The sequence below is a fragment of the Pseudophryne corroboree genome, chromosome 4, assembly GCF_028390025.1.
Source record: "Pseudophryne corroboree isolate aPseCor3 chromosome 4, aPseCor3.hap2, whole genome shotgun sequence".
Taxonomy (NCBI): domain Eukaryota; kingdom Metazoa; phylum Chordata; class Amphibia; order Anura; family Myobatrachidae; genus Pseudophryne; species Pseudophryne corroboree.
Genome location: NC_086447.1, coordinates 870,630,403 through 870,656,533, shown reverse-complemented (window position 1 = coordinate 870,656,533; position 26,131 = coordinate 870,630,403). Strand labels below are relative to the sequence as shown.

The 26,131-nt window shown below is 46.6% G+C and overlaps 1 protein-coding gene across 1 annotated transcript in view; it reads left to right on the top strand.

The window, feature by feature from the left end:
• LOC134910572 (zinc finger protein 318-like) overlaps positions 1-26,131 on the top strand; it is a 170,129-nt gene that overhangs the window by 18,191 nt on the left and 125,807 nt on the right. The window contains exon 2 of the mRNA XM_063918764.1: positions 19,707-19,792. Coding sequence (XP_063774834.1) covers positions 19,707-19,792 — 86 coding nt within the window. The remainder of the gene's footprint in view (positions 1-19,706; positions 19,793-26,131) is intronic.

Here is a 26,131-nt window from a genome sequence, read left to right as displayed (position 1 = left end):
GCTCACCTATTAGAAGGCCGCAGATTCGGCATTCAGGATTGGATCCTGGTGACCACGGACGCCAGCCTGAGAGGCTGGGGAGCAGTCACACAAGGAAGAAACTTCCAGGGAGTATGGACGAGTCTGGAAAAGTCTCTTCACATAAACATTCTGGAACTAAGAGCAATCTACAATGCTCTAAGCCAGGCGGAACTTCTCCTGCAAGGAAAGCCGGTGTTGATTCAGTCGGACAACATCACGGCGGTCGCCCATGTAAACAGGCAGGGCGGCACAAGAAGCAGGAGTGCAATGGCAGAAGCTGCCAAGATTCTTCGCTGGGCGGAGAATCACGTGATAGCACTGTCAGCAGTGTTCATCCCGGGCGTGGACAACTGGGAAGCAGACTTCCTCAGCAGACACGATCTTCATCCGGGAGAGTGGGGTCTACATCCAGAAGTCTTCAACATGTTAATAGACCGTTGGGAAAGACCAATTGTAGACATGATGGCGTCTCGCCTCAACAAGAAACTGGACAAATATTGCGCCAGGTCAAGAGATCCACAGGCAATAGCTGTGGACGCACTGGTAACTCCTTGGGTGTACCAGTCAGTGTATGTGTTTCCTCCTCTGCCGCTCATACCAAAGGTATTGAAGATCATACGGCAAAGAAGAGTAAGAACAATACTAGTGGTTCCGGATTGGCCGAGAAGGACTTGGTATCCGGAACTTCAAGAGATGCTCACGGACGAACCGTGGCCTCTACCTCTGAGAAGGGACCTGCTACAGCAGGGTCCCTGTCTTTTTCAAGACTTACCGCGGCTGCGTTTGACGGCATGGCGGTTGAACGCCAGATCCTAAAAGGGAAAGGCATTCCAGAAGAAGTCATTCCTACCTTGATTAAGGCACGGAAGGAAGTCACCGTGAAACATTATCACCGCATTTGGCGAAAATATGTAGCGTGGTGCGAGGATCGGAGGGTTCCGACGGAGGAATTCCAACTGGGTCGTTTCCTACATTTCCTGCAATCAGGATTATCTATGGGTCTCAAATTGGGATCCATTAAGGTTCAAATTTCGGCCCTGTCAATATTCTTCCAAAAAGAATTGGCCTCTGTCCCTGAGGTCCAGACTTTTGTCAAGGGAGTACTGCATATACAGCCTCCTGTGGTGCCTCCGGTGGCACCGTGGGATCTAAATGTAGTTTTAGATTTCCTCAAATCCCATTGGTTTGAACCATTGAAAAAGGTGGATTTGAAATATCTCACATTGAAAGTGACTATGTTACTAGCCCTGGCCTCTGCCAGGAGAGTATCTGAATTGGCGGCTTTATCTTATAAAAGTCCTTATCTAATCTTCCATTCGGATAGGGCAGAACTGCGGACTCGTCCGCGTTTTCTCCCTAAAGTGGTATCAGCATTTCATCTGAACCAACCTATTGTGGTGCCTGCGGCCACTAGCGACTTGGAGGACTCCAAGTTGTTGGACGTTGTCAGAGCCTTAAAAATATACATTGCAAGGACGGCTGGAGTCAGAAAATCTGACTCGCTGTTTATATTGTATGCACCCAACAAGTTGGGCGCACCTGCTTCTAAGCAGTCGATTGCTCGTTGGATTTGTAACACAATTCAACTTGCACATTCTGTGGCAGGCCTGCCACAGCCTAAAACTGTAAAAGCCCACTCCACAAGGAAGGTGGGCTCATCTTGGGCGGCTGCCCGAGGGGTCTCGGCATTACAACTCTGCCGAGCAGCTACGTGGTCGGGGGAGAACACGTTTGTAAAATTTTACAAATTTGATACCCTGGCAAAGGAGGACCTGGAGTTCTCTCATTCGGTGCTGCAGAGTCATCCGCACTCTCCCGCCCGTTTGGGAGCTTTGGTATAATCCCCATGGTCCTTTCAGGAACCCCAGCATCCACTTAGGACGATAGAGAAAATAAGAATTTACTTACCGATAATTCTATTTCTCGGAGTCCGTAGTGGATGCTGGGCGCCCATCCCAAGTGCGGATTATCTGCAATACTTGTACATAGTTATTGTTAACTAATTCGGGTTATTGTTAAGGAGCCATCTTTAAGAGGCCCTTTCTGTTGTCATACTGTTAACTGGGTTTAGATCACAAGTTGTACGGTGTGATTGGTGTGGCTGGTATGAGTCTTACCCGGGATTCAAAATGCCTCCCTTATTGTGTATGCTCGTCCGGGCACAGTACCTAACTGGAGTCTGGAGGAGGGTCATAGGGGGAGGAGCCAGTGCACACCACCTGACCTAGTAAAGCTTTACTTTTTTGTGCCCTGTCTCCTGCGGAGCCGCTATTCCCCATGGTCCTTTCAGGAACCCCAGCATCCACTACGGACTCCGAGAAATAGAATTATCGGTAAGTAAATTCTTATTTTCTCAGCAGGTGATAGTCAAGGTACCCCTCCTACAACAGGGAAAGGGGTATTACTCCACGCTATTTGTGGTACCGAAGCCGGACGGCTCGGTAAGACCTATTCTAAATCTGAAATCTTTGAACCTGTACATACAAAAATTCAAGTTCAAGATGGAATCACTCAGAGCAGTGATAGCGAATCTGGAAGAAGGGGACTTTATGGTGTCCCTGGACATAAAAGATGCTTACCTGCATGTCCCAATTTGCCCTTCACATCAAGGGTACCTCAGGTTCGTGGTGCAAAACTGTCATTATCAGTTTCAGACGCTGCCGTTTGGATTGTCCACGGCACCTCGGGTCTTTACCAAGGTAATGGCCGAAATGATGATTCTTCTGCGAAGAAGAGGCGTATTAATTATCCCTTACTTGGACGATCTCCTGATAAGGGCAAGGTCCAGAGAACAGCTGGAGGACGGAGTAGCACTAACCCAAGTAGTGCTGCAACAACACGGGTGGATTCTGAATTTTCCAAAATCTCAGTTGACCCCGACAACACGTCTGCTGTTCCTGGGAATGATTCTGGACACGGTTCAGAAAAAGGTGTTTCTTCCGGAGGAGAAAGCCAAGGAGTTATCCGAACTTGTCAGGAACCTCCTAAAACCAGGAAAAGTGTCTGTGCATCAATGCACAAGAGTCCTGGGAAAGATGGTGGCTTCTTACGAAGCAATCCCATTCGGCAGATTCCACGCACGAACTTTTCAGTGGGATCTGCTGGACAAATGGTCCGGGTCGCATCTGCAGATGCATCAGCGGATAACCTTATCGCCACAGACAAGGGTGTCTCTTCTGTGGTGGTTGCAGAGTGCTCATCTGTTAGAAGGCCGCAGATTCGGCATACAGGACTGGGTCCTGGTGACCACGGATGCCAGTCTGAGAGGCTGGGGAGCGGTCACACAGGGAAGAAACTTCCAGGGAGTATGGTCAAACCTGGAGATGTCTCTTCACATAAATATACTGGAGCTAAGAGCGATTTACAATGCTCTAAGCCTGGCAAAACCCCTGCTTCAGGGTCAGCCGGTGTTGATCCAGTCGGACAACATCACGGCAGTCGCCCACGTAAACAGACAGGGCGGCACAAGAAGCAGGAGAGCAATGGCAGAAGAAGCTGCAAGGATTCTTCTCTGGGCGGAAGATCATGTGATAGCACTGTCAGCAGTGTTCATTCCGGGAGTGGACAACTGGGAAGCAGACTTCCTCAGCAGACACGATCTACACCCGGGAGAGTGGGGACTTCATCCAGAAGTCTTCCACATGATTGTGAACCGTTGGGAAAAACCAAAGGTGGATATGATGGCGTCTCGCCTCAACAAAAAACTGGACAGGTATTGCGCCAGGTCAAGAGACCCGCAGGCAATAGCTGTGGACGCTCTGGTAACACCGTGGGTGTTCCAGTCAGTGTATGTGTTTCCTCCTCTGCCTCTCATACCCAAAGTACTGAGAATTATACGGCAAAGGGGAGTAAGAACGATACTCGTGGCTCCGGATTGGCCAAGAAGAACTTGGTACCCGGAACTTCAGGAGATGCTCACGGAAAATCCGTGGCCTCTACCTCTAAGACGGGACCTGATTCAGCAGGGACCGTGTCTATTCCAAGACTTACCGCGGCTGCGTTTGACGGCGTGGCGGTTGAACGCCGAATTCTAAGGGAAAAAGGCATTCTGGAAGAGGTCATTCCTACACTGGTTAAAGCCAGGAAGGAGGTGACTGCACAACATTATCACCGCATTTGGAGAAAATATGTTGCGTGGTGCGAGGCCAGGAAGGCCCCCACGGAGGAATTTCAATTGGGTCGATTCCTACATTTCCTGCAAACAGGATTGTCTATGGGCCTCAAGTTGGGGTCCATTAAGGTTCAAATTTCGGCCCTGTCGATTTTCTTCCAGAAAGAATTGGCTTCAGTTCCTGAAGTCCAGACTTTTGTAAAAGGAGTACTACATATACAGCCCCCGGTTGTGCCCCCAGTGGCTCCGTGGGACCTTAATGTAGTTCTGGATTTTCTCAAATCCCATTGGTTTGAGCCACTCAAATCGGCGGATTTGAAATATCTTACATGGAAGGTAACCATGCTACTGGCCCTGGCTTCAGCCAGGAGAGTGTCAGAATTGGCGGCTTTATCGTATAAAAGCCCATATCTGATTTTCCATTCGGACAGGGCAGAACTGCGGACGCGTCCTCATTTTCTGCCTAAGGTGGTGTCAGCGTTTCACCTGAACCAGCCTATTGTGGTGCCTGCGGCTACTAGCGATTTGGAGGATTCCAAGTTGCTGGACGTTGTCAGGGCATTGAAAATATATATTTCAAGGACGGCTGGAGTCAGAAAATCTGACTCGCTGTTTATACTGTATGCACCCAACAAGCTGGGTGCACCTGCTTCTAAGCAGACGATTGCTCGTTGGATTTGTAGCACAATTCAACTTGCACATTCTGTGGCAGGCCTGCCACAGCCTAAATCTGTCAAGGCCCATTCCACAAGGAAGGTGGGCTCATCCTGGGCGGCTGCCCGGGGGGTCTCGGCATTACAACACTGCCTAGCAGCTACGTGGTCGGGGGAGAACACGTTTGTAAAATTCTACAAATTTGATACCCTGGCTAAAGAGGACCTGGAGTTCTCTCATTCGGTGCTGCAGAGTCATCTGCACTCTCCCGCCCGTTTGGGAGCTTTGGTATAATCCCCATGGTCCTGACGGAGTCCCCAGCATCCACTAGGACGTTAGAGAAAATAAGATTTTACTTACCGATAAATCTATTTCTCGTAGTCCGTAGTGGATGCTGGGCGCCCATCCCAAGTGCGGATTGTCTGCAATACTTGTACATAGTTATTGTTACAAAAAAATCGGGTTGTTCTTGTTGTGAGCCGTCTGTTCAGAGGCTCCTACGTTGTCATACTGTTAACTGGGTTCAGATCACAAGTTGTACGGTGTGATTGGTGTGGCTGGTATGAGTCTTACCCGGGATTCAAAATCCTTCCTTATTGTGTACGCTCGTCCGGGCACAGTATCCTAACTGAGGCTTGGAGGAGGGTCATAGGGGGAGGAGCCAGTGCACACCACCTGATCCTAAAGCTTTATTTTTGTGCCCTGTCTCCTGCGGAGCCGCTAATCCCCATGGTCCTGACGGAGTCCCCAGCATCCACTACGGACTACGAGAAATAGATTTATCGGTAAGTAAAATCTTTTTTTTTAACTTGTCATTTTTTCAAACACCACCTATAAGAGCTGATTGGCTTGTACTTTATCACTGTGCAATTTATCACTCTCCAAGGCTTGATAAATCAATAGTCATGTGCCTGCTTTGTAATCTCTCCGTGCCCTCTCGCTCCCATCTAAGTTTTAGTCATGGTTGTCAACCATGTTACCAGTCCGCTGCCCAGTTACGGCCGTATCTCATGACCCTGTCCCCTAGTTATTTCCCCAACATGTCGTCTGATTCCCCCCCCTCCCCTAATAGTCATGTGCCTATCCTGTTACCTGTGACCCAGTGCCTACTACCATAGTCACATACCCACCCCATTACCTAACATCTCTTCCTCGCCCATTCCTTCACATTTAATAACTGTGGACAACCCAATCACCAATTCATTCCACCCCTAGCTAAGGGCCTGTCTCCTAACCTCCCCGTCCTATAAATAAATGGGCCGCTCTGTCGCCTGACCCCATCACTACTCCATCTTGTAATGAGACTTGTCTCGTCACCTGCCCTTTCCCATAGTCACAGATCTGCTTAATCACCTGTCCTCCAGTCTGAGCTATGTACTGTCCTGCTACTAGGCATACCTAATTCCTTTTAACAGACCCTCCCCACACTCTGCTCTGCTCCAGTTACAGGCCCACCCTCTCCTACAGACACCTTTATTGTTTCTGTATCATAAGGTGTTAACTGACTTTCTCTTACGTCCTAGAGGATACTGGGAATCCATTTAGTACCATGGGATATAGACTGGTCCACTAGGAGCAATGGGCAGTTTAAGAATTTGATAGTGTGCGCTGTCTCCTCCCTCTATGCCCCTCCTACCAGACTCAGTTTAGAAAATGTGCCCGGAGGAGGCGGTCATGCTTATGGAAGCTCCTGAGGAGTTTTCTGCATTTATTTTATATACAGTCAGGTCCATAAATATTGGAACATCGACACAATTCTCATATTTTGGGCTCTACAAACGATGTGCTTTAACTGCAGACTTTCCACTTTAATTTGAGGGTATTTCCATCCAAATCAGGTGAACAGTGTAGGAATTACAACGGTTTCTATATGTGCCTCCCACTTTTTAAGGGACCAAAAGTAATGGGACAAACTAAACAATCCTAAATCAAACTTTTACTTTTTAATACTTCGTTGCAAATCCTTTGCAGTAAATTACAGCCTGAAGTCTGAAACGCATAGACCTCGCCAGACGCTGGCTGGGTTTCATCCCTGGTGATGCTCTGCCAGGCCTCTACTGCAAATGTCTTCAGTTCCTGCTTGTTCTTGGGGCATTTTCCCTTCAATTTTGTCTTCATCAAGTGAAATGCATGCTCAATCGGATTCAGGTCAAGTGATTGACTTGGCCATTGCATACCATTCCACTTATTTGCCTTACAAAAACTCTTTGGTTGCTTTCACAGTGTGCTTCGGGTCATTGTCCATCTGCACTGTGAAGCGCCGTCCAATGAGTTCTGAAGCATTTGACTGAATGAGCAGATAATATTGCCCGAAACACTTCAGAAGTCATCCTGCTTCTTTTGTCAGCAGTCACATTATCAATAAATACAAGGGAACCAGTTCCATTGGCAGCCATACATCCCCACGCCATGACACTACCACCACCATGCTTCACTAATGAGGTGGTATGTTTTGGATCATGGGCAGTTCCTTTCCTTCTCCATACTCTTCTCTTCCCATCACTCTGGTACAAGTTGAGCTTGTCTCATCTGTCCATAGGATGTTTTAGAACTGTAAAGGTTTTTTTAGATGTTGTTTGGCAAACTCTAATCTGGTCTTCCCATTTTTGTGGCTCACCAATGGTTTACATCTTGTGGTGAACCCTCAATATTCGCTCTTGTGAAGTCTTTTGATTGTTGACCTTGATACATATACACCTACTTCCTGGAGAGTGTTCTTTATCTGGGCAACTGTTGTGAAGGGGTTTTTCTTCACCAGGGAAATAATTCTTCTGTCATCCACAGTTGTTTTCCGTGGTCTTCCAGGTCTTTTGGTGTTGCTGAGCTCTCCGGTGCGTTCTTTCTTTTTAAAAATGTTCCAAACAGTTGATTTGGCCACACCTAATGTTTTTGCTATCTCTCTGATGGGTTTGTTTTGATTTTTCAGCCTAATAATGGCTTGCTTCACTGATAGTGGCAGCTCTTTGGATCTCATCTTGAGAGTCGACAGCAACAGATTCCAAATGCAAATGTCACACCTGGAATCTACTCCAGACTTTTCACCTGCTTAATTGATGATAAAATAACTAGGGAATAGCCCACTCCTGTCCATGAAATGGCTTTTGAGTCGATTGTCCCATTACTTTTGGTCCCTTAAAGAGTGGGAGGCACATATAGAAACCGTTGTAATTCCTACACCGATTTGGATGTAAATACCCTTAAGTTAAATCGGAAAGTCTGCAGTTAAAGCTTCGTTTCATTTCAAATCCATTGTGCTGGTGTATAGAGCCCAAAATACGAGAATTGTCGATGTCCCAATATTTATGGACCTGACTGTATTTGTTATTTTCAGGCAGGACTGGATGGCCCCAGCCTGTCTGCTTCGTGGGACTTAGGGGGGAGAACGGCCCAACCTCTTGAAGGGTGAATGGTCCCGTTCTTCGCTGACAGGACACTAGCTCCTGAGGGAACTATTCGCAAGCCCTACCACGGCGAGCGTACATTCCTGCAGCACGCCGCCACCCCTAACGGAGCCAGAAGAAAGAAGAGTGGTGAGTACTAAACCGGCGTACCGGTTACTGGTTTGCCGGCCATTATGGCGGCATGGGGTACGGAGATGCACAGCTTCTACATGAAGCAGCTGGGTCTCCAGACTCTGTACACAGTGCAGACGCACAGCTTCTGAATGGGCGAACTGAGTCTAAGTACACTATACATGTACACAGTACGCAGACTGGCATCACAGACTTAAAAGGGGGCTGAATCCATTTTAAGCATTAAATTTACCTCAGCTAGCATAAAGAAAAAGCGGGAAGACCGCGCACTATTTCAGGGACGGGGCTTCACTATGAGTGGATCCAGCAGCTCACAGGTACCATTTTCCCTCTGCAGCGGACACAGACGCTGACTGACAGGGACGCACAGCTCCTCCGGAGAGGCTCCAGATTACCTCAGCGGTACCAGGGGAGCATAGCATAGTCTGCGACCTGGCTAAGCTTGGCATTAGCGGTAAGGGCGCCATGTGCTGGCTCCATACTTTCTGTGTCTCCCTGGAAGGGCTCTTTGTGGGTTTTTTGTGCATTTTAACCTTTACCTGTGTGTGTATGCTGTCACTATTACAGTATGTCAGGCAAAGAATGTGATTCATTTAAGGCACATTGTTCCTCTTTCACAGGGGGTTCACTAGTGTGTACTTAATGTAGTGTCCCTTCCCAGGCTAGTGGGGCAGAACCAGCATGGCTGGACTCCGTAAGGGGAATGATTTCAAATATTTCTACAAAATTGTCCCAAAATGAGAAAGAGATGCAATTCTTAAGACAATCTATGACTGAGCTTATGAAAAGAGACTCTGTACCCAAGCCAGCGTCTCAGTCCCATGCCATTTGTCCACAAAAACGTACTTTAGCCCATATCATGCAGTCTGAGTATGAGGGGTCAGACATGGATAAGGGGGAGGGTACTCTGTCTCAGGGAATAGAAGCTCTCATAGAGGCTATAAGAGAAGTTCTGCATATCCCTGATAAGGTGACAGAGGACAGTGAGGAATCTTATTTTAATATAAAAAAGAAATCCTCAGTCACTTTTCCGGTGTCAGAGGAACTGAATACCCTGTTTGAAGAACCGTGGGTTAATCCTGAGTTACTCTCATCCTTTCCTTTTCCTCCTGAGGATAGAAAAAAATGTGAAAATACACCGAAAGTGGATGCATCAGTATCCAGGCTTTCACGAAAAATAGTACTGCCTGTCCCGGGTGCAGACTCCCTGAAAGACACGGCTGATCGTAGAATTGAGACAACCCTCAAATCCTTGTATAGAGCGTAGGGGTGGTCCAGAGACCCACTATAGCATGTGGATAGATTACTAAAGCCATTTCTAAATGGACCGGTAACCTAAGTGACTGGTTAGATTCCTTATCTCTGGGGGCGGGGAGATTGTTTTCCTCCTGCAACATATACAGGACTCTGCAAACTTTATTTTGGAAGCCATAAAAGAAATAGGCTTGCTTAATGCACGCACAACTGCTATGGCAGTGTCAGCATGCAGGGGCTTATGGCTACGCCAGTGCACTGCTGATGTGGACTCCAGGAAAGGCGTTGAAGGCCTACCATTCACAAGAGTGGCCTTATTTGGAGATGAATTAGACAAATGGATCTCCAAAGCTACTGCGGGTAAGTCCACATATTTTTCTTCTGCAGCTCCCCCAGCCAGTAAGGCTTACTCTGCTTCCAATTTACAGTCCTTTTGGATGGCAAAGTTTAAGGGCAAAACCAGAGGTGGTTCTACAGCCACCAGAGGCGCTTAGAGGTAAACCACACAAACCAGCAACTGCCGGTTCTCTGGAACAGAGCTCAAGCTCTGCTTCCTCAAAGCCTTCAGCGCGACGGTGGACCACGATGCCTGGTAGACTGGCGGGTGGGAACCAGGCTAAAATTCTTCAGTCACATCTGAACAAGTTCGTGCCAGGATCCCTGGGTCATAGATCTTATTTCTCTAACGTCCTAAGTGGATGCTGGGGACTCCGTCAGGACCATGGGGAATAGCGGCTCCGCAGGAGACAGGGCACAAAAATAAAGCTTTAGGATTAGGTGGTGTGTACTGGCTCCTCCCCCTATGACCCTCCTCCAAGCCTCAGTTAGGTTTTTGTGCCCGTCCGAGCAGGGTGCAATCTAGGTGGCTCTCTTAAAGAGCTGCTTAGAAAAAGTTTTTTAGGTTTTTTATTTTCAGTGAGTCCTGCTGGCAACAGGCTCACTGCATCGAGGGACTTGGAGGAGAGAATTTCAACTCACCTGCGTGCAGGATGGATTGGATTCTTAGGCTACTGGACACCATTAGCTCCAGAGGGAGTCGGAACACAGGTCTCACCCTGGGGTTCGTCCCGGAGCCGCGCCGCCGACCCCCCTTACAGATGCTGAAGATTGAAGGTCCGGAAACAGGCGGCAGTAGGCTCTTCAGTCTTCATGAAGGTAGCGCACAGCACTGCAGCTGTGCGCCATTGTTGTCACACACTTCACACCAAGCGGTCACGGAGGGTGCAGGGCGCTGCTGGGGGCGCCCTGGGCAGCAATATTTTAATACCTTATGGCAAAAGAATACATCACATATAGCCATTAAGGCTATATGTATGTATTTAACCCATGCCAGTTATCTAAATCTACGGGAGGAAAGGCCGCCGAAATAGGGGGCGGGGCTTATTCTCCTCAGCACACAGCGCCATTTTCCTGCTCAGCTCCGCTGTGAGGAAGGCTCCCAGGACTCTCCCCTGCACTGCACTACAGAAACAGGGTAAAACAGAGAGGGGGGGCATTTTTTGGCGATATATTGGATATATTTAAGCTGCTATAAGGAACAACACTTATATAAGGTTGTTCCCATATATATTATAGCGCTTGGGTGTGTGGGGGCAAACTCTCCCTCTGTCTCCCCAAAGGGCTAGTGGGGTCCTGTCTTCGATAAGAGCATTCCCTGTGTGTCTGCTGTGTGTCGGTACGTGTGTGTCGACATGTATGAGGACGATGTTGGCGTGGAGGCAGAGCAATTGCCGATAATGGTGATGTCACCCCCCAGGGAGTCGACACCGGAATGGATGGCTTTGTTTATGGAATTACGTGATAATGTCAGCACATTACAAAAATCAGTTGACGACATGAGACGGCCGGCAAACCAGTTAGTACCTGCCCAGGCGTCTCAGACACCGTCAGGGGCTGTAAAGCGCCCTTTACCTCAGTCGGTCGACACAGACCCAGACACAGACACTGAATCTAGTGTCGACGGTGATGAAACAAACGTATTTTCAAGTAGGGCCACACGTTATATGATCACGGCAATGAAGGAGGCTTTGCATATCTCTGATACTGCAAGTACCACAAAAAGGGGTATTATGTGGGGGGTGAAAAAACTACCTGTAGTTTTTCCTGAATCAGAGGAATTAAATGATGTATGTGATGAAGCGTGGGTTAACCCAGATAGAAAAATGCTAATTTCAAAAAAGTTATTAGCATTATACCCTTTCCCGCCAGAGGTTAGGGCGCGCTGGGAAACACCCCCTAGGGTGGATAAGGCGCTCACACGCTTATCAAAACAAGTGGCGTTACCGTCTCCTGATACGGCCGCCCTCAAGGATCCAGCGGATAGGAGACTGGAAACTACCCTAAAAAGTATATACACACATACTGGTGTTATACTGCGACCAGCCATCGCCTCAGCCTGGATGTGCAGTGCTGGGGTCGTCTGGTTGGATTCCCTGACTGAAAATATTGATACCCTGGATAGGGACAGTATTTTATTGACTATAGAGCAATTAAAGGATGCTTTCCTTTATATGCGAGATGCGCAGAGAGATATTTGCACTCTGGCATCGAGAGTAAATGCGATGTCCATATCTGCCAGAAGGAGTTTATGGACGCGACAGTGGTCAGGTGATGCGGATTCCAAACGACATATGGAAGTATTGCCGTATAAAGGGGAGGAATTATTTGGCGTCGGTCTATCGGATCTGGTGGCCACGGCAACTGCCGGAAAATCCACTTTTTTACCTCAGACCCCCTCCCAACAGAAAAAGACACCGTCTTTTCAGCCGCAGTCCTTTCGTTCCTATAAGAACAAGCGGACAAAAGGACAGTCATATCTGCCTCGGGGCAGAGGAAGGGGTAAGAGAGGGCAGCAAGCAGCCCCTGCCCAGGAACAGAAGCCCTCCCAGGGTTCTGCAAAGCCTTCAGCATGACGCTGGGGCCTTACAAGCGGACTCAGGAACGGTGGGGGGTCGACTCAAGAATTTCAGCGCACAGTGGGCTTGCTCACAGGTGGACCCCTGGATTCTGCAGGTAGTATCTCAGGGTTACAGGTTGGAATTCGAGAAGTCTCCCCCTCGCCGGTTCCTAAAGTCTGCTTTGCCAACGTCTCCCTCAGACAGGGCGACGGTATTGGAAGCCATTCACAAGCTGTTTTCTCAGCAGGTGATAGTCAAGGTACCCCTCCTACAACAGGGAAAGGGGTATTACTCCACGCTATTTGTGGTACCGAAGCCGGACGGCTCGGTAAGACCTATTCTAAATCTGAAATCTTTGAACCTGTACATACAAAAATTCAAGTTCAAGATGGAGTCACTCAGAGCAGTGATAGCGAATCTGGAAGAAGGGGACTTTATGGTGTCCCTGGACATAAAGGATGCTTACCTGCATGTCCCAATTTGCCCTTCACATCAAGGGTACCTCAGGTTCGTGGTGCAAAACTGTCATTTATCAGTTTCAGACGCTGCCGTTTGGATTGTCCACGGCACCTCGGGTCTTTACCAAGGTAATGGCCGAAATGATGATCCTTCTACGAAGAAGAGGCGTATTAATTATCCCTTACTTGGACGATCTCCTGATAAGGGCAAGGTCCAGAGAACAGCTGGAAGACGGAGTAGCACTAACCCAACTAGTGCTGCAACAACACGGGTGGATTCTGAATTTTCCAAAATCTCAGTTGACCCCGACGACACGTCTGCTGTTCCTGGGAATGATTCTGGACACGGTTCAGAAAAAGGTGTTTCTTCCGGAGGAGAAAGCCAGGGAGTTATCCGAACTTGTCAGGAACCTCCTAAAACCAGGGACAGTGTCTGTGCATCAATGCACAAGAGTCCTGGGAAAGATGGTGGCTTCTTACGAAGCGATTCCATTCGGCAGATTCCACGCACGAACTTTTCAGTGGGATCTGCTGGACAAATGGTCCGGATCGCATCTGCAGATGCATCAGCGGATAACCTTATCGCCACGGACAAGGGTGTCTCTTCTGTGGTGGTTGCAGAGTGCTCATCTGTTAGAGGGCCGCAGATTCGGCATACAGGACTGGGTCCTGGTGACCACGGATGCCAGTCTGAGAGGCTGGGGAGCGGTCACACAAGGAAGAAACTTCCAGGGAGTATGGTCAAGCCTGGAGATGTCTCTTCATATAAATATACTGGAGCTAAGAGCGATTTACAATGCTCTAAGTCTGGCAAAACCCCTGCTTCAGGGTCAGCCGGTGTTGATCCAGTCGGACAACATCACGGCAGTCGCCCACGTAAACAGACAGGGCGGCACAAGAAGCAGGACAGCAATGGCAGAAGCTGCAAGGATTCTTCGCTGGGCGGAAGATCATGTGATAGCACTGTCAGCAGTATTCATTCCGGGAGTGGACAACTGGGAAGCAGACTTCCTCAGCAGACACGATCTACACCCGGGAGAGTGGGGACTTCATCCAGAAGTCTTCCACATGATTGTGAACCGTTGGGAAAAACCAATGGTGGATATGATGGCGTCCCGCCTCAACAAAAAACTGGACAGGTATTGCGCCAGGTCAAGAGATCCTCAGGCAATAGCTGTGGACGCTCTGGTAACACCGTGGGTGTTCCAGTCAGTGTATGTGTTCCCTCCTCTGCCTCTCATACCAAAAGTACTGAGAATTATACGGCAAAAGGGAGTAAGAACGATACTAGTGGCTCCGGATTGGCCAAGAAGAACTTGGTACCCGGAACTTCAAGAGATGCTCACGGAGGATCCGTGGCCTCTACCTCTAAGACGGGACCTGCTTCAGCAGGGACCGTGTCTATTCCAAGACTTACCGCGGCTGCGTTTGACGGCATGGCGGTTGAACGCCGAATTCTAAAGGAAAAAGGCATTCCGGAAGAGGTCATTCCTACACTGGTAAAAGCCAGGAAGGAGGTGACTGCACAACATTATCACCGCATTTGGAGAAAATATGTTGCGTGGTGTGAGGCCAGGAAGGCCCCCACGGAGGAATTTCAACTGGGTCGATTCCTACATTTCCTGCAAACAGGATTGTCCATGGGCCTCAAATTGGGGTCCATTAAGGTTCAAATTTCGGCCCTGTCGATTTTCTTCCAGAAAGAATTGGCTTCAGTTCCTGAAGTCCAGACTTTTGTAAAAGGAGTACTACATATACAGCCCCCGGTTGTGCCCCCAGTGGCACCGTGGGATCTTAATGTAGTCTTGGATTTTCTCAAATCCCATTGGTTTGAGCCGCTCAAATCGGTGGAGCTGAAGTATCTTACATGGAAAGTAACCATGCTACTGGCCCTGGCTTCAGCCAGGAGAGTATCAGAATTGGCGGCTTTATCATATAAGAGCCCATATCTGATTTTCCATACGGACAGGGCAGAACTGCGGACGCGTCCTCATTTTCTGCCTAAGGTGGTGTCAGCGTTTCACCTGAACCAGCCTATTGTGGTGCCTGCGGCTACTAACGAGTTGGAGGATTCCAAGTTGTTGGACGTGGTCCGGGCATTGAAAATATATATTTCAAGAACGGCGGGAGTCAGAAAGTCTGACTCACTGCTTATATTGTATGCACCCAACAAGATGGGTGCTCCTGCTTCTAAGCAGACGATTGCTCGTTGGATTTGTAGCACAATTCAACTTGCACATTCTGTGGCAGGCTTGCCACAACCTAAATCTGTCAAGGCCCATTCCACAAGGAAAGTGGGCTCATCCTGGGCGGCTGCCCGGGGAGTCTCGGCATTACAACTCTGCCGAGCTGCTACTTGGTCAGGGGCAAACACGTTTGCAAAATTCTACAAATTTGATACCCTGGCTGAGGAGGACCTTGAGTTCTCTCATTCGGTGCTGCAGAGTCATCCGCACTCTCCCGCCCGTTTGGGAGCTTTGGTATAATCCCCATGGTCCTGACGGAGTCCCCAGCATCCACTTAGGACGTTAGAGAAAATAAGAATTTACTTACCGATAATTCTATTTCTCGTAGTTCGTAGTGGATGCTGGGCGCCCATCCCAAGTGCGGATTGTCTGCAATACTTGTACATAGTTATTGTTACAAACAAATTCGGGTTGTTATTGTTGTGAGCCGTCTGTTCAGAGGCTCCTACGTTTGTCATACTGTTAACTGGGTTCAGATCACAAGTTATACGGTGTGATTGGTGTGGCTGGTATGAGTCTTACCCGGGATTCAATATCCTTCCTTATTGTGTACGCTCGTCCGGGCACAGTATCCTAACTGAGGCTTGGAGGAGGGTCATAGGGGGAGGAGCCAGTACACACCACCTAATCCTAAAGCTTTATTTTTGTGCCCTGTCTCCTGCGGAGCCGCTATTCCCCATGGTCCTGACGGAGTCCCCAGCATCCACTACGGACTACGAGAAATAGAATTATCGGTAAGTAAATTCTTATTTTCCCAGGGCTACAGACTGGAGTTCCAGGAGCTCCTACCTCACAGAGTCTTCAAATCAGGCTTACCAGTTTCACAAGAGGCAAGTATTACCTTACAGGACCCCATTCAAAAACTGGTACAGACCCAGGTCATTGTTCCAGTTCCACCTCATCTGCAAAACAAGGGGTATTATTCCAACTTGTTTGTAGTTCCGTAACCGGATGGTTCGGTTAGACCGATTTTGAACCTCAAGTCGTTGAACCCGTACTTACGAGTGTTCAAATTCAAGATGGAGTCGCTGAGAGCGGTGATCTCAGGTCTGGAGGAGGGGGAATTCCTAGTGTCTCTGGATATCAAGGATGCATACCTTCGCAGTCCGATCTGGCTGCCTCATCAGGTTTATCTACGGTTTACACTGCAGGACTGTCAATACCAGTTCCAGGCCCTGCCATTTGGTCTCTCCACGGCACCGAGTGTGTTCACCAAAGTGATGGCAGAGGTGATGTTTCTATTCCGCAAACTGGGAGTGAACATAATTCCGTACCTGGACGATCTTCTGATAAAGGCACCGTCCAGGGAGCGGCTGTTGGACAGCATTCGCCTCTCAAACGGATTACTTCTAGGTCACTGGTGGATTCTGAACTTACCATAATCTCACCTGAAACTGACGCAGAGGCTTCCTTTCCTGGGAATGATGCTCGACACGACATCTCAGAGTGTTCCTTCCCTTGGAAAAGGCAGTGGCAATCTAGTCAATGGTTCGGGCTATCCTGAAGCCAACCCGGATATCTGTGCATTCGCCTTCTGGGGAAAATGGTGGCCTCTTACGAGACAATTCAGTACGGAAGGTTTCATGCAAGGCACTTCCAGCTTTATCTGTTGGACAAATGGTCCGGATCTCATCTTCACTTGCACTTGAGGATCCGTCTGTCGCCAAAAGCCAGGATCTCCCTTTTTTGGTGGCTACAGATTTCTCACCTAGTCGAAGGTCGACGGTTCGGGATTGAGTTGGATTCTACTAACCACAGACGCAAGTCTCAGAGGTTGCGGAGCAGTCACCCAGGGGGTGCAGCTTCAGGGAAGATGGTCAAGTCAGGAGGTTGTCCTTCCAATCAACATCCTGGAACTCAGGGCTATATACAACGTTCTTCTGCAAGCCTCATCTCTTCTTCAGAATCAGGCCATTCAGGTCCAGTTGGACAATGTAACGGTAGTGACGAACATAAACCGACAGGGCAGAACGAAAAGCAGAGCCGCAATGCCAGATGTGTCGATTTCTCCTGTGGGCAGAAAGATGCCCTGGCATTGTCGGCGGTTTTCAATGCGCAAGTAGACAACTGGGAAGCAGACTTCCTCAGCTGACACGACCTGCACCTGGGGGAGTGGGGCCTTCACCCGGAGGTGGTCAGGTGGTTGACACGTCTGTGGGGATATCCACATGATGACCTCTCTTCTCAACAAGAAGCTCCAGAGGTATTGTTCCAGGTCGAGAAACCCACAGGCAGTGGCGGTAGACGCTCCTGACGACTCCATGGGTCTACCAGATGGTGTACGTGTTTCTTCCACTTCCTCTGATCCCAAGAATTCTGAAAAGAATAAAAAGGGAAAAGGTTCAAGCAATACTCATTGCTCCGGACTCGCCAAGAAGGGCCTGTTTTGCGGACCTTCTGGAAATGCTCCTCGAAGATCCGTGGCATCTACCTCTTCGCGAGGATCTTCTGCAACAGGACCCGTTCGTCTATCAAGGAGATACCGCGGCTATGTTTAACGGCATGGAAGTTGAACGGCTGATTCTAGCCAAGATAGCGATTCCTGATAAGGTCATCCTGACTATGGGGGTCATTCCGACCCGATCGCTCGCTGCAGTTTGTCGCAGTGATCTGGTCGGAACTGCACATGCGCCGGCGCATGGCAGTTGTCGCTGCCTAGCGATCGCCTCTGAGACAGGCGGTCGCTCGGCGGGAGGGGGCTGAACGGCGGCGTTAAGCCGCCGCTTAGTAGGTGCGGTCCGGCCAACGCAGGCATGGCCGGACCGTTAAGGGGGGGGGCTTGCCGCGGCGGTTGCGTGACGTCACGCAGCCAGCGGCAGCGACACGCACAACTCCCGGCCAGCCACAGGAGCTGCGCTGGCCGGGAGTTACTCCACAAATACAAGAGCGCAATGCTTTTGTATTTGTGCGGGTGGGCCGGCACTGACATGCGGGGTGGACTAGCCCTGTGCTGGGCGTCCCTCCCCCCCCCCCCCTCCCCGCATGTCTAAGTTCATGATCGTAGCTGTGCTAAATTTAGCACAGCTACGATCAACTCGGAATGAACCTCTATGTTCCAAGCCAGGAAGGGGGTAACGTCTAAACATTACCACCGTATTTGGAAGAAGTACGTCTCTTGGTGTGAGAGCAGACAATATTCTGCGGTGGAAGTTCATCTGGGACGTTTCCTGCTTTTTATGCAGTCAGGTGTGGATGTGGGCCTACGTCTGGGCTCCATAAAAGTCCAGATTTCGGCCTTGTCCATTTTCTTTCAGAAACGATTGGTTTCTCTCCCTGAGGTCCAGACGTTCTTGAAAGGTGTTCTGCACATCCAACCTCCCTTTGTGCCTCCCACGGCACCATGGGATCTCAATTTGGTGCTGCAGTTCCTCCAATTGGACTGGTTTGAATCGTTACAGGACGTAGACGTAAAATTTCTTACGTGGAAGACGTCACACTGTTGGCCTTGGCTTCAGCAAGACGTGTGTCGGAGCTGGGGTCGTTTTCTCACGAGCCCCTATTTAATTTTCCATGAGGACAGAGCTGAACTCTGAACTCGTCAGCAATTTCTTCCTAAAGTGGTGTCTGCGTTTCACATCAACCAGCCTATTGTGGTTCCGGTTGTTACCGACACCTTTGCTACTTCAATGTCTATGGATGTTTTGAGGGCTTTGAAGGTGTATGTAAAACGAACAGCTCGTCACAGAAAATTTTACTCTGTTTGTTCTTTATGATCCCAATAAAATTGCGTGTCCTGCTTCAATGCAGTCTATTGCGCGCTGGATCAGGTTAACTATCCAGCATGCTTATTCCACGGCAGGATTGCCGGTTCCAAAATCTGTACAGGCCCACTCTACTAGGTCGGTGAGTTCTTCCTGGGCAGCTACCCGGGGTGTCTCGGCTTTACAGCTCTGCCGAACAGCTACTTGGTCTGGTTCGAACACGTTTGCAAAGTTTTACAAGTTCGATACTTTTACTTCTGAGGACCTTCAAGTTGGTCAATCAGTTCTGCAGGAACCTCCGCACTCTCCCACCCGTTTTGGGAGCTTTGGTACTTCCCCATGGTACTAAATGGATTCCCAGTATACTCTAGGACGTAAGAGAAAATAGGATTTTAATTACCTACTGGCAAATCCTTTTCTCGTAGTCCGTAGAGGATTCTGAGTGCCCGTCCGGTGCTTTGTTCTTCCTGCACTGTTACTTGGTTAAGTATTGTTGTTTGGTTCAGCTGTTGCTGTTCCTGGTTTCAAGTTTTGGTTAGCATGGCTTTCCTCTTATTTTGTGTGTGCTGGTTCGGAATCTCACCACTATCCTTTTCTATCCTCTCAAAGTATGTCCGTCTCCTTGGGCACAGTTTCCTAGACTGAGTCTAGTAGGAGGGGCAAAGAGGGAGGAGCCAGCGCACACTATCAAATTCTTAAAGTGCCCATGGCTCCTAGTGGACCCGTCTATACTACATGGAACTAAATGGATTCCCAGTATCATCTACAAACTACGAGAAAAGGATTTACCGGTAGGTAATTAAAATCCTATTTTTTTTTTCTCCTCCACAGCGTCATTACTCACCCAGTTACCGTTACAGTGCAGCCAGAGACCACCGCTCTCCTGATCACCCTCTGGCCAATCCCAGTGCTAACAGGTACAATCCCCTACACTCCATGAAAATGAAAAGCTGTTGCAGAAGAGAGATGTTGATACATGTTATAGAAGGTCAGCTATTGCAGTCACCATACCGACGCCAGGTATCCGGGCTTTTAAATGCCCAGCGGGAGTGGGGGGACGAGCGCAATAAAGCCCCTTGCGGGCTCGCTGTGCTCGCCATAGGTTATGTTCCCACTCTATGGGTGACGTGGACACCCACGAGTGGTACTAGTCCCAGGTAGTCGGCATGCTGGCTGTAAGGGGGCGGGATCCCAGTGTCGGTATTGTGACCTCTCCTGACCACCGGTCACATAACTTCCTCCCTTCCCAGCATAGTGGTCAGTTGCAGGGATCAGTTTGTTTTTAGCTTTTAACAGGAAATTTCGGGCAGAAGTCCTCTTAGAAGAAGTCAGTGACTTTAATTAGGTAACGTCAATTTAAGTATTATTCTTTAAATCGTTCAGGAGAGTTTATGGGCAGTATTCAGTTCCTCCTGCCCTATTTGCGCCCACCAGCAGCTATTCAATTGTTTTGCCAACGGGCACGATATCATCATAATTTTTTTTTTGTATAATCTGTTTTTATTGAAACAAATACAGACTTATAACAACTTGTAAACATATTTGAGTATCAATCAACAGCATAATAAAGTGACAAATTTGAGCATGGCCAAATTGGTTGCCGAGCGTTCAATATAGTTACAGTCTATATTAACATTTTGAACTGAGAAACATGATAGAGCATAGGTATAGAACAAGAAAAGAAAACAACAAAAAAGAGAGGTGACTGAACCGAGTATGCTGAGAAAAGGAGGGTAGAATATGTGTAATTAATTGATATCTTTAAACATATTGGTCCGGAACCTTTGTCACATAGCGAACAACAGAGTGGCCCCCACCACCCGCTCATTTCGCAGAGGAAATGTAAGTCTTATACGACTCAGAGGTCTTGTATTCTATCCAAGGCCACCACATAGCAATAAATTTTAGAGCGTCTGTCTCCAGCGCTCAATAGTACATCTTCCATATTCATGTAATAGTCTAGTCTGGAGAACCAGGTATGCCGTGTAGGAGGACTAGCGGATCTCCACAAAGTGGGGATTACTGCCCGTGCAGCATTGCCAAGGTGTCGTAGCAAAGACGACTTGTAAGTAGAGATTGGGGTAGTGGAGTGGTTTAGCAACCAAAAGGCCGGGTCAGTTGGGACAGGAGCATGTAGAATATCACCAGAAATAGAAATTACATCATCCCAGAAACTTTTAATAAAGGGACAGGTCCACCAGATATGTAGCAGGGAGCCTAGGTCCCTATGGCACCTCCAGCAGGCAGGTGAAATAGATGGAGAAATGACGTGTAGGAGGGTAGGGTGTCTGTACCATCTCATCAGGATCTTGTATTGTGTTTCTCTGACCTGTATACATATGGAGCTCTTATGGGCTTTTTTTTTTTTTTTGTCATAAACGTTTTTTTATTATTTTTCATAGAGATTCATTTTACATAATAAGAACCAACATACTCATAGTCATCGTAGAAAAAGATAATGATACACAATCAAACAAACATTGTTATAATATATGACTTCATCTAACTCTGGGATACTCATTGTTTCGTAGTCTGTAATCTTGCGCTTCACAATATACATGTTGGTATATTTAAGCATAAACACAAAATCTTTGAATTAGAAGAAGTAAAAGTTAACTTATAGAAGCATAAAGAGAGAGATAGAATGGAGTAGAAGGAGAAAAGGAAATGATAGAGAAAGACGCAGTTGGGGGGGGGGGGGGGTTTGAACTATGAAATCTGTAACAATAGGGAGCAAGATACCCATAGCATTTTACTAATTTCTTATGTTGATGCGATGATGAAGGTCTTGACATATCAAGGCAAGAGGCAGAAGGAGACACAATCCGTGTCCTCTTGGTGGTTTCCATGCTAAAATCTTAACTTAGGTAATAACATGTCTTACATTTATACATTTATACAGTAGTATAAGGGTTTTAACATATAGAAGGCCAACATAATGTGACAATAAGCAATAATCGGCAAATGTTCACTCTCATCAAAGGTCAGCCAACATATAGTATTTGCTCATGTTGATTCCATTCTTTGGACCCAAAGCGTGCGAAAATACGAGTTTGTATATCTTGTGATAAAGTGATGATATATGGTCTCCATTTTTTATAGAATAGAAGTATACCCTTCTCTACATTTGGGAGAGTATAGTACCTATCATAATATAGAATCCTCAGCATTTTCTGATGTACTTCTCGCAAGGAGGGAGCAGTCTTATAAATCCAATGTTTAAGAATAACTTGTTTGGAGATGGTGACTATTAATGTTAATAATGGGTATAAGTGTGTATGTCTTTTATCTAATTTCCAAGGCGTAAAATCTGCTAATAATAGGGTTTGTGGGAGAAGAGTGGCTTTAATATCGTAAGTGTGTTTAATATATTGAACGACTTTGTTCCTAAATTTCTTTATAACTCCACATTCCCAAAAGTTGTGGAAAAATGTGGCTGAAGAATGAAAACATTTCAAGCATTTTCCAGATTTTTCTGGGACAAAATGTTTCCTTTGAGCTTGTGAAATGTACGCCTTGTAAATTGTTTTTATGTGTATTTCTTGCAGTGTAGAAGCTTGTAATAATCTTATCGTTCTGTCAAATTGATCAAATATACTGGTTGAGTCATCTATTCTGGGAATAAACTGTGCCCATGATGTAATAACTTGTTTTTGTATTTTTTCATATGTTACAGTAATCAGTTTATGATATAATGGTCTTGTCTTGTATGATCTATTGTCTGCTCCTTTCATAATAAAGAATAGAGGATCTGTGCGTGGTAATGTAGTCATGTCTATTGATATTGATGAAATATAATGTCTGATTTGTAAGTATGCATAGAAAGCGGATCTATGTACACCGTATCGTTCTTGTACCTCTGTGAAAGATAGCATAGCGCCTCCTGGGTCAAACACATCTGCTATTTTTCTTATACCTTTTGTTTGTAGTCTATAAAAGACTGCGTCATTTAGTCCAGGTAAAAACATAGGGTTGCCCCATAGGGGTAATAAAATAGAAAAGGTATAGTTTCTATTTAACCGTCTGTTTAGAGCTTTCCAGGCAGCATATGTGTCTCTAAACAGGAAACTATTTCGAGTAGCAAGAGGGATTTTTGTTTCGGGCATATGTAATAAGGCTCCTGGGGAAAATGGAGCCATCACAGCACAGTCTAGGGGATACAACGTGTAAACACTTCTCTCATATAACCAATCTAGTATATATCTAAAATGGACCGAGTGTGAGAATTGTAGGATATCCGGTAGGCCAATCCCACCTTTTGTACGTGGTAATTTCAGGTGTGTATTGGAAATCCTACTTTTCCCTTCTTTCCAAATAAATTTACTAAATAATTTCTCGACCAGGATAATATCTGCTTTGGACAAACGTATCGGTAACATTTGGATCAGGTATGATAGTTGGGGGAAGAGTACAGATTTAATCAATGCTGTCCTACCCAACATTGATAGTGGTAGGTATCTCCATGTGTGTATTTTTCTTGACATAGCGAGTATTACAGTGGTGTAGTTGAGTCTATATAAGTCATGTATTTTCACTGGTATCTGAATACCTAAGTATTTTATTGCCGTAGTGGCTACTTTTAGGTTATGGAGCGGGCCCAATGATGCCAAGTATGTGGGTTTTCCATTTAAGGGGATGAGTTCAGATTTTTGAATGTTTATTTTATACCCTGAAAATTTCCCAAAATCAGTTATCAAACTAAATACCACAGGTAGTGTTTCGTGTGGGTTTGAGGCGAATAGTAGCATGTCATCTGCGAACAGTGAAATGCGAAGATCTACCTCTCTAGACTTGATGCCTTGGTATGTGGGTGATTGTCGGATGGCAGTAGCAAGAGGCTCCAAGGCCAGGGCGAACAGCAAAGGTGAAAGTGGGCATCCTTGTCTGGTGCCCCGGTATATAGAAAATGCTGGAGAGAGGTATCCATTGCATAGAATATGGGTATTAGAGTTGTTATATAATGTTCTAATGAAGCTTATAAAGTCCTGGGGGATGCCAAATCTTTGCATTGTATCAAACAGGTGTTCCCAATGCACCATGTCAAAGGCTTTTTCCGCATCCAGTGATAAAATCACTGCAGGAGTCTCGGGGGTCTCACGTTGGGATACATCTATAGCTGTTAATACTTTTCTTATGTTGACCACCGAGGATCTGCCCGCTATAAATCCTGTCTGATCACAATGTACTAAGGTGGGTAGCACTAGTTTAAGCCTTTCCGCTAATATTTTGGTTAGAATTTTATAGTCTAAGTTGAGCAAGGAGTTTGGTCTATAAGACCCTGGGTCAGATAAGTCTCTTCCTTGTTTGGGAAGGACATTAAGCACTGCCGAGTTGAAATATAGTGGCATATTCCCAGTGGTCAAAATATTGTTAAATACCTTAGTAAGTAGGGGGGTTAGCTTAGGGGCCAGTAATTTATAGTATTCGGATGTAAGGCCATCTGGGCCTGGTGCCTTTCCGGCTTTAAGATTCACAATGGCCTTGGATACCTCCGTCTCAGATATAGGCAAGCTCAGTTGTTCTCTATGGTTTTCAGCCAGCTGGGGTATTGGTAAATTCTCCCAGAATAATTTTGCATCTGGTTCTGGTCTTGGAGGTTCTGAGTATAAGTCTGCATAAAATGTCTGCATTATCTGGGAGATCTGAGCGCTATCTGTTGTGAGCGAACCTGTGTCTGTTTTTAGGGGGTGTACCAGCATAGGTGACCTTTGTCCTCTCAGTAAACTAGAAAGGAGTTTCCCCGATTTATTGCCAAAGCGGTGAAATTTGGCGTCCTTTTTAAAGGTATAGCGGGATTCCATTTTGGCTAATAGACTCTCAAATTCCACCCTTGCCTTCGAGTAATTGTCCCTGTTTATCAGTGTCGGGTTAGTTTTATATGTTTGGAAGTTATCTGTTAATAATTGCTGGGCATGGAGAAAGTCAGTCTGTAGTTTTTTATATATTTTGGAGGTATAGGAAATGATTTCTCCTCGTAGGACCGTTTTAGAAGCCTGCCAAAATAATTGTGGTGATTCCATTAAGGTACTTTTATTATTAGTCACATAGGTGTCCCAGGTCTCAGTGAGCATCTTCCTAAAATCAAGAGATAATGCCATTGATGAAGGGAACCTCCATGATCGAAAGGGGCCTTTGTCCGTTTGTAGTGTCATGTCCAACCATATTACTGCGTGGTCAGATATCGTGATGGGTTCAATAACAACTGTTTTTATATGGGGCATTAATGTTGCAGAGGGTAACAAGTAGTCAATCCTAGATAGCGTGCCATGTGCCGCTGAGAGGCATGTGTATGCCTTATCTGTTGGGTTAAGAGCTCTCCATATATCTATCAGGTTCATTGATCTTGTCAACCATGGAACACCTTTTTTAGGTAGTTTGACCTTCTTTCGTCTGGGAAGCTGTCGGTCTAATAACAGAGAGGATACTGCATTAAGGTCGCCCCCCACTATAATGGGAATATCTGAGAAAGGTGTGAGAATTTGTATTATATTTTGCAAAAAGGGTTGCACATTTGTATTTGGGGCATACAAGTTGCATAAACAATAATCATTTTTATCCAAAAGAATTTTACAAATCACATATCTACCCTCGGGGTCTACTATTGTTTCTTTTATTTCCACTCTAATATGTTGTTTAGCTAGTATAGCTACACCTCTGGCTTTGGATGTGTATGGGGAAGAGGCAATCAGTTTCCACGAAAGGGAATTCAGTTTGAGCATCTCAGATTCCCTTAAATGGGTTTCCTGTAGATATATTAAGTCTATTTTTAATTTATTTAGGTATAGCAGAACCTTTTTCCTTTTTATGTGGAGAGTTGATCCCTCCTATATTCCAAGATCCTATTTTTATCGCAGTCATTTAACTATTAGTGTATAAGTATATGTTCAAAGATGGGTCTAGTATCACAATATAAGAATACATCTGGTATAGATTTAAACATAGGTATACATTACTCCGCCGGGGTATATTGATATTAGAAGATGGGTGGGGGGAGAAAGAAAAGGAGTGAGTTAGAAAGCATAGAGAAAGAAATGTAGAATCAATATTCCACATATCATAGCAAAGCCAGAAAAGGAGAGTCCATTGCTGACTATCTATCAGCAAGGCGTCGTAGTTGAAAATCAGAGAAATAACAATCAATAAGAACATTCTTAACGAAATTAAACAACTTCCGGGGTTAAGCGGGGGTGGTATTAACATAACCATGAAAGAGGAGAAGGAGCTTCTCGCCTACCCCGCCGGGTAGTAAGAAATAA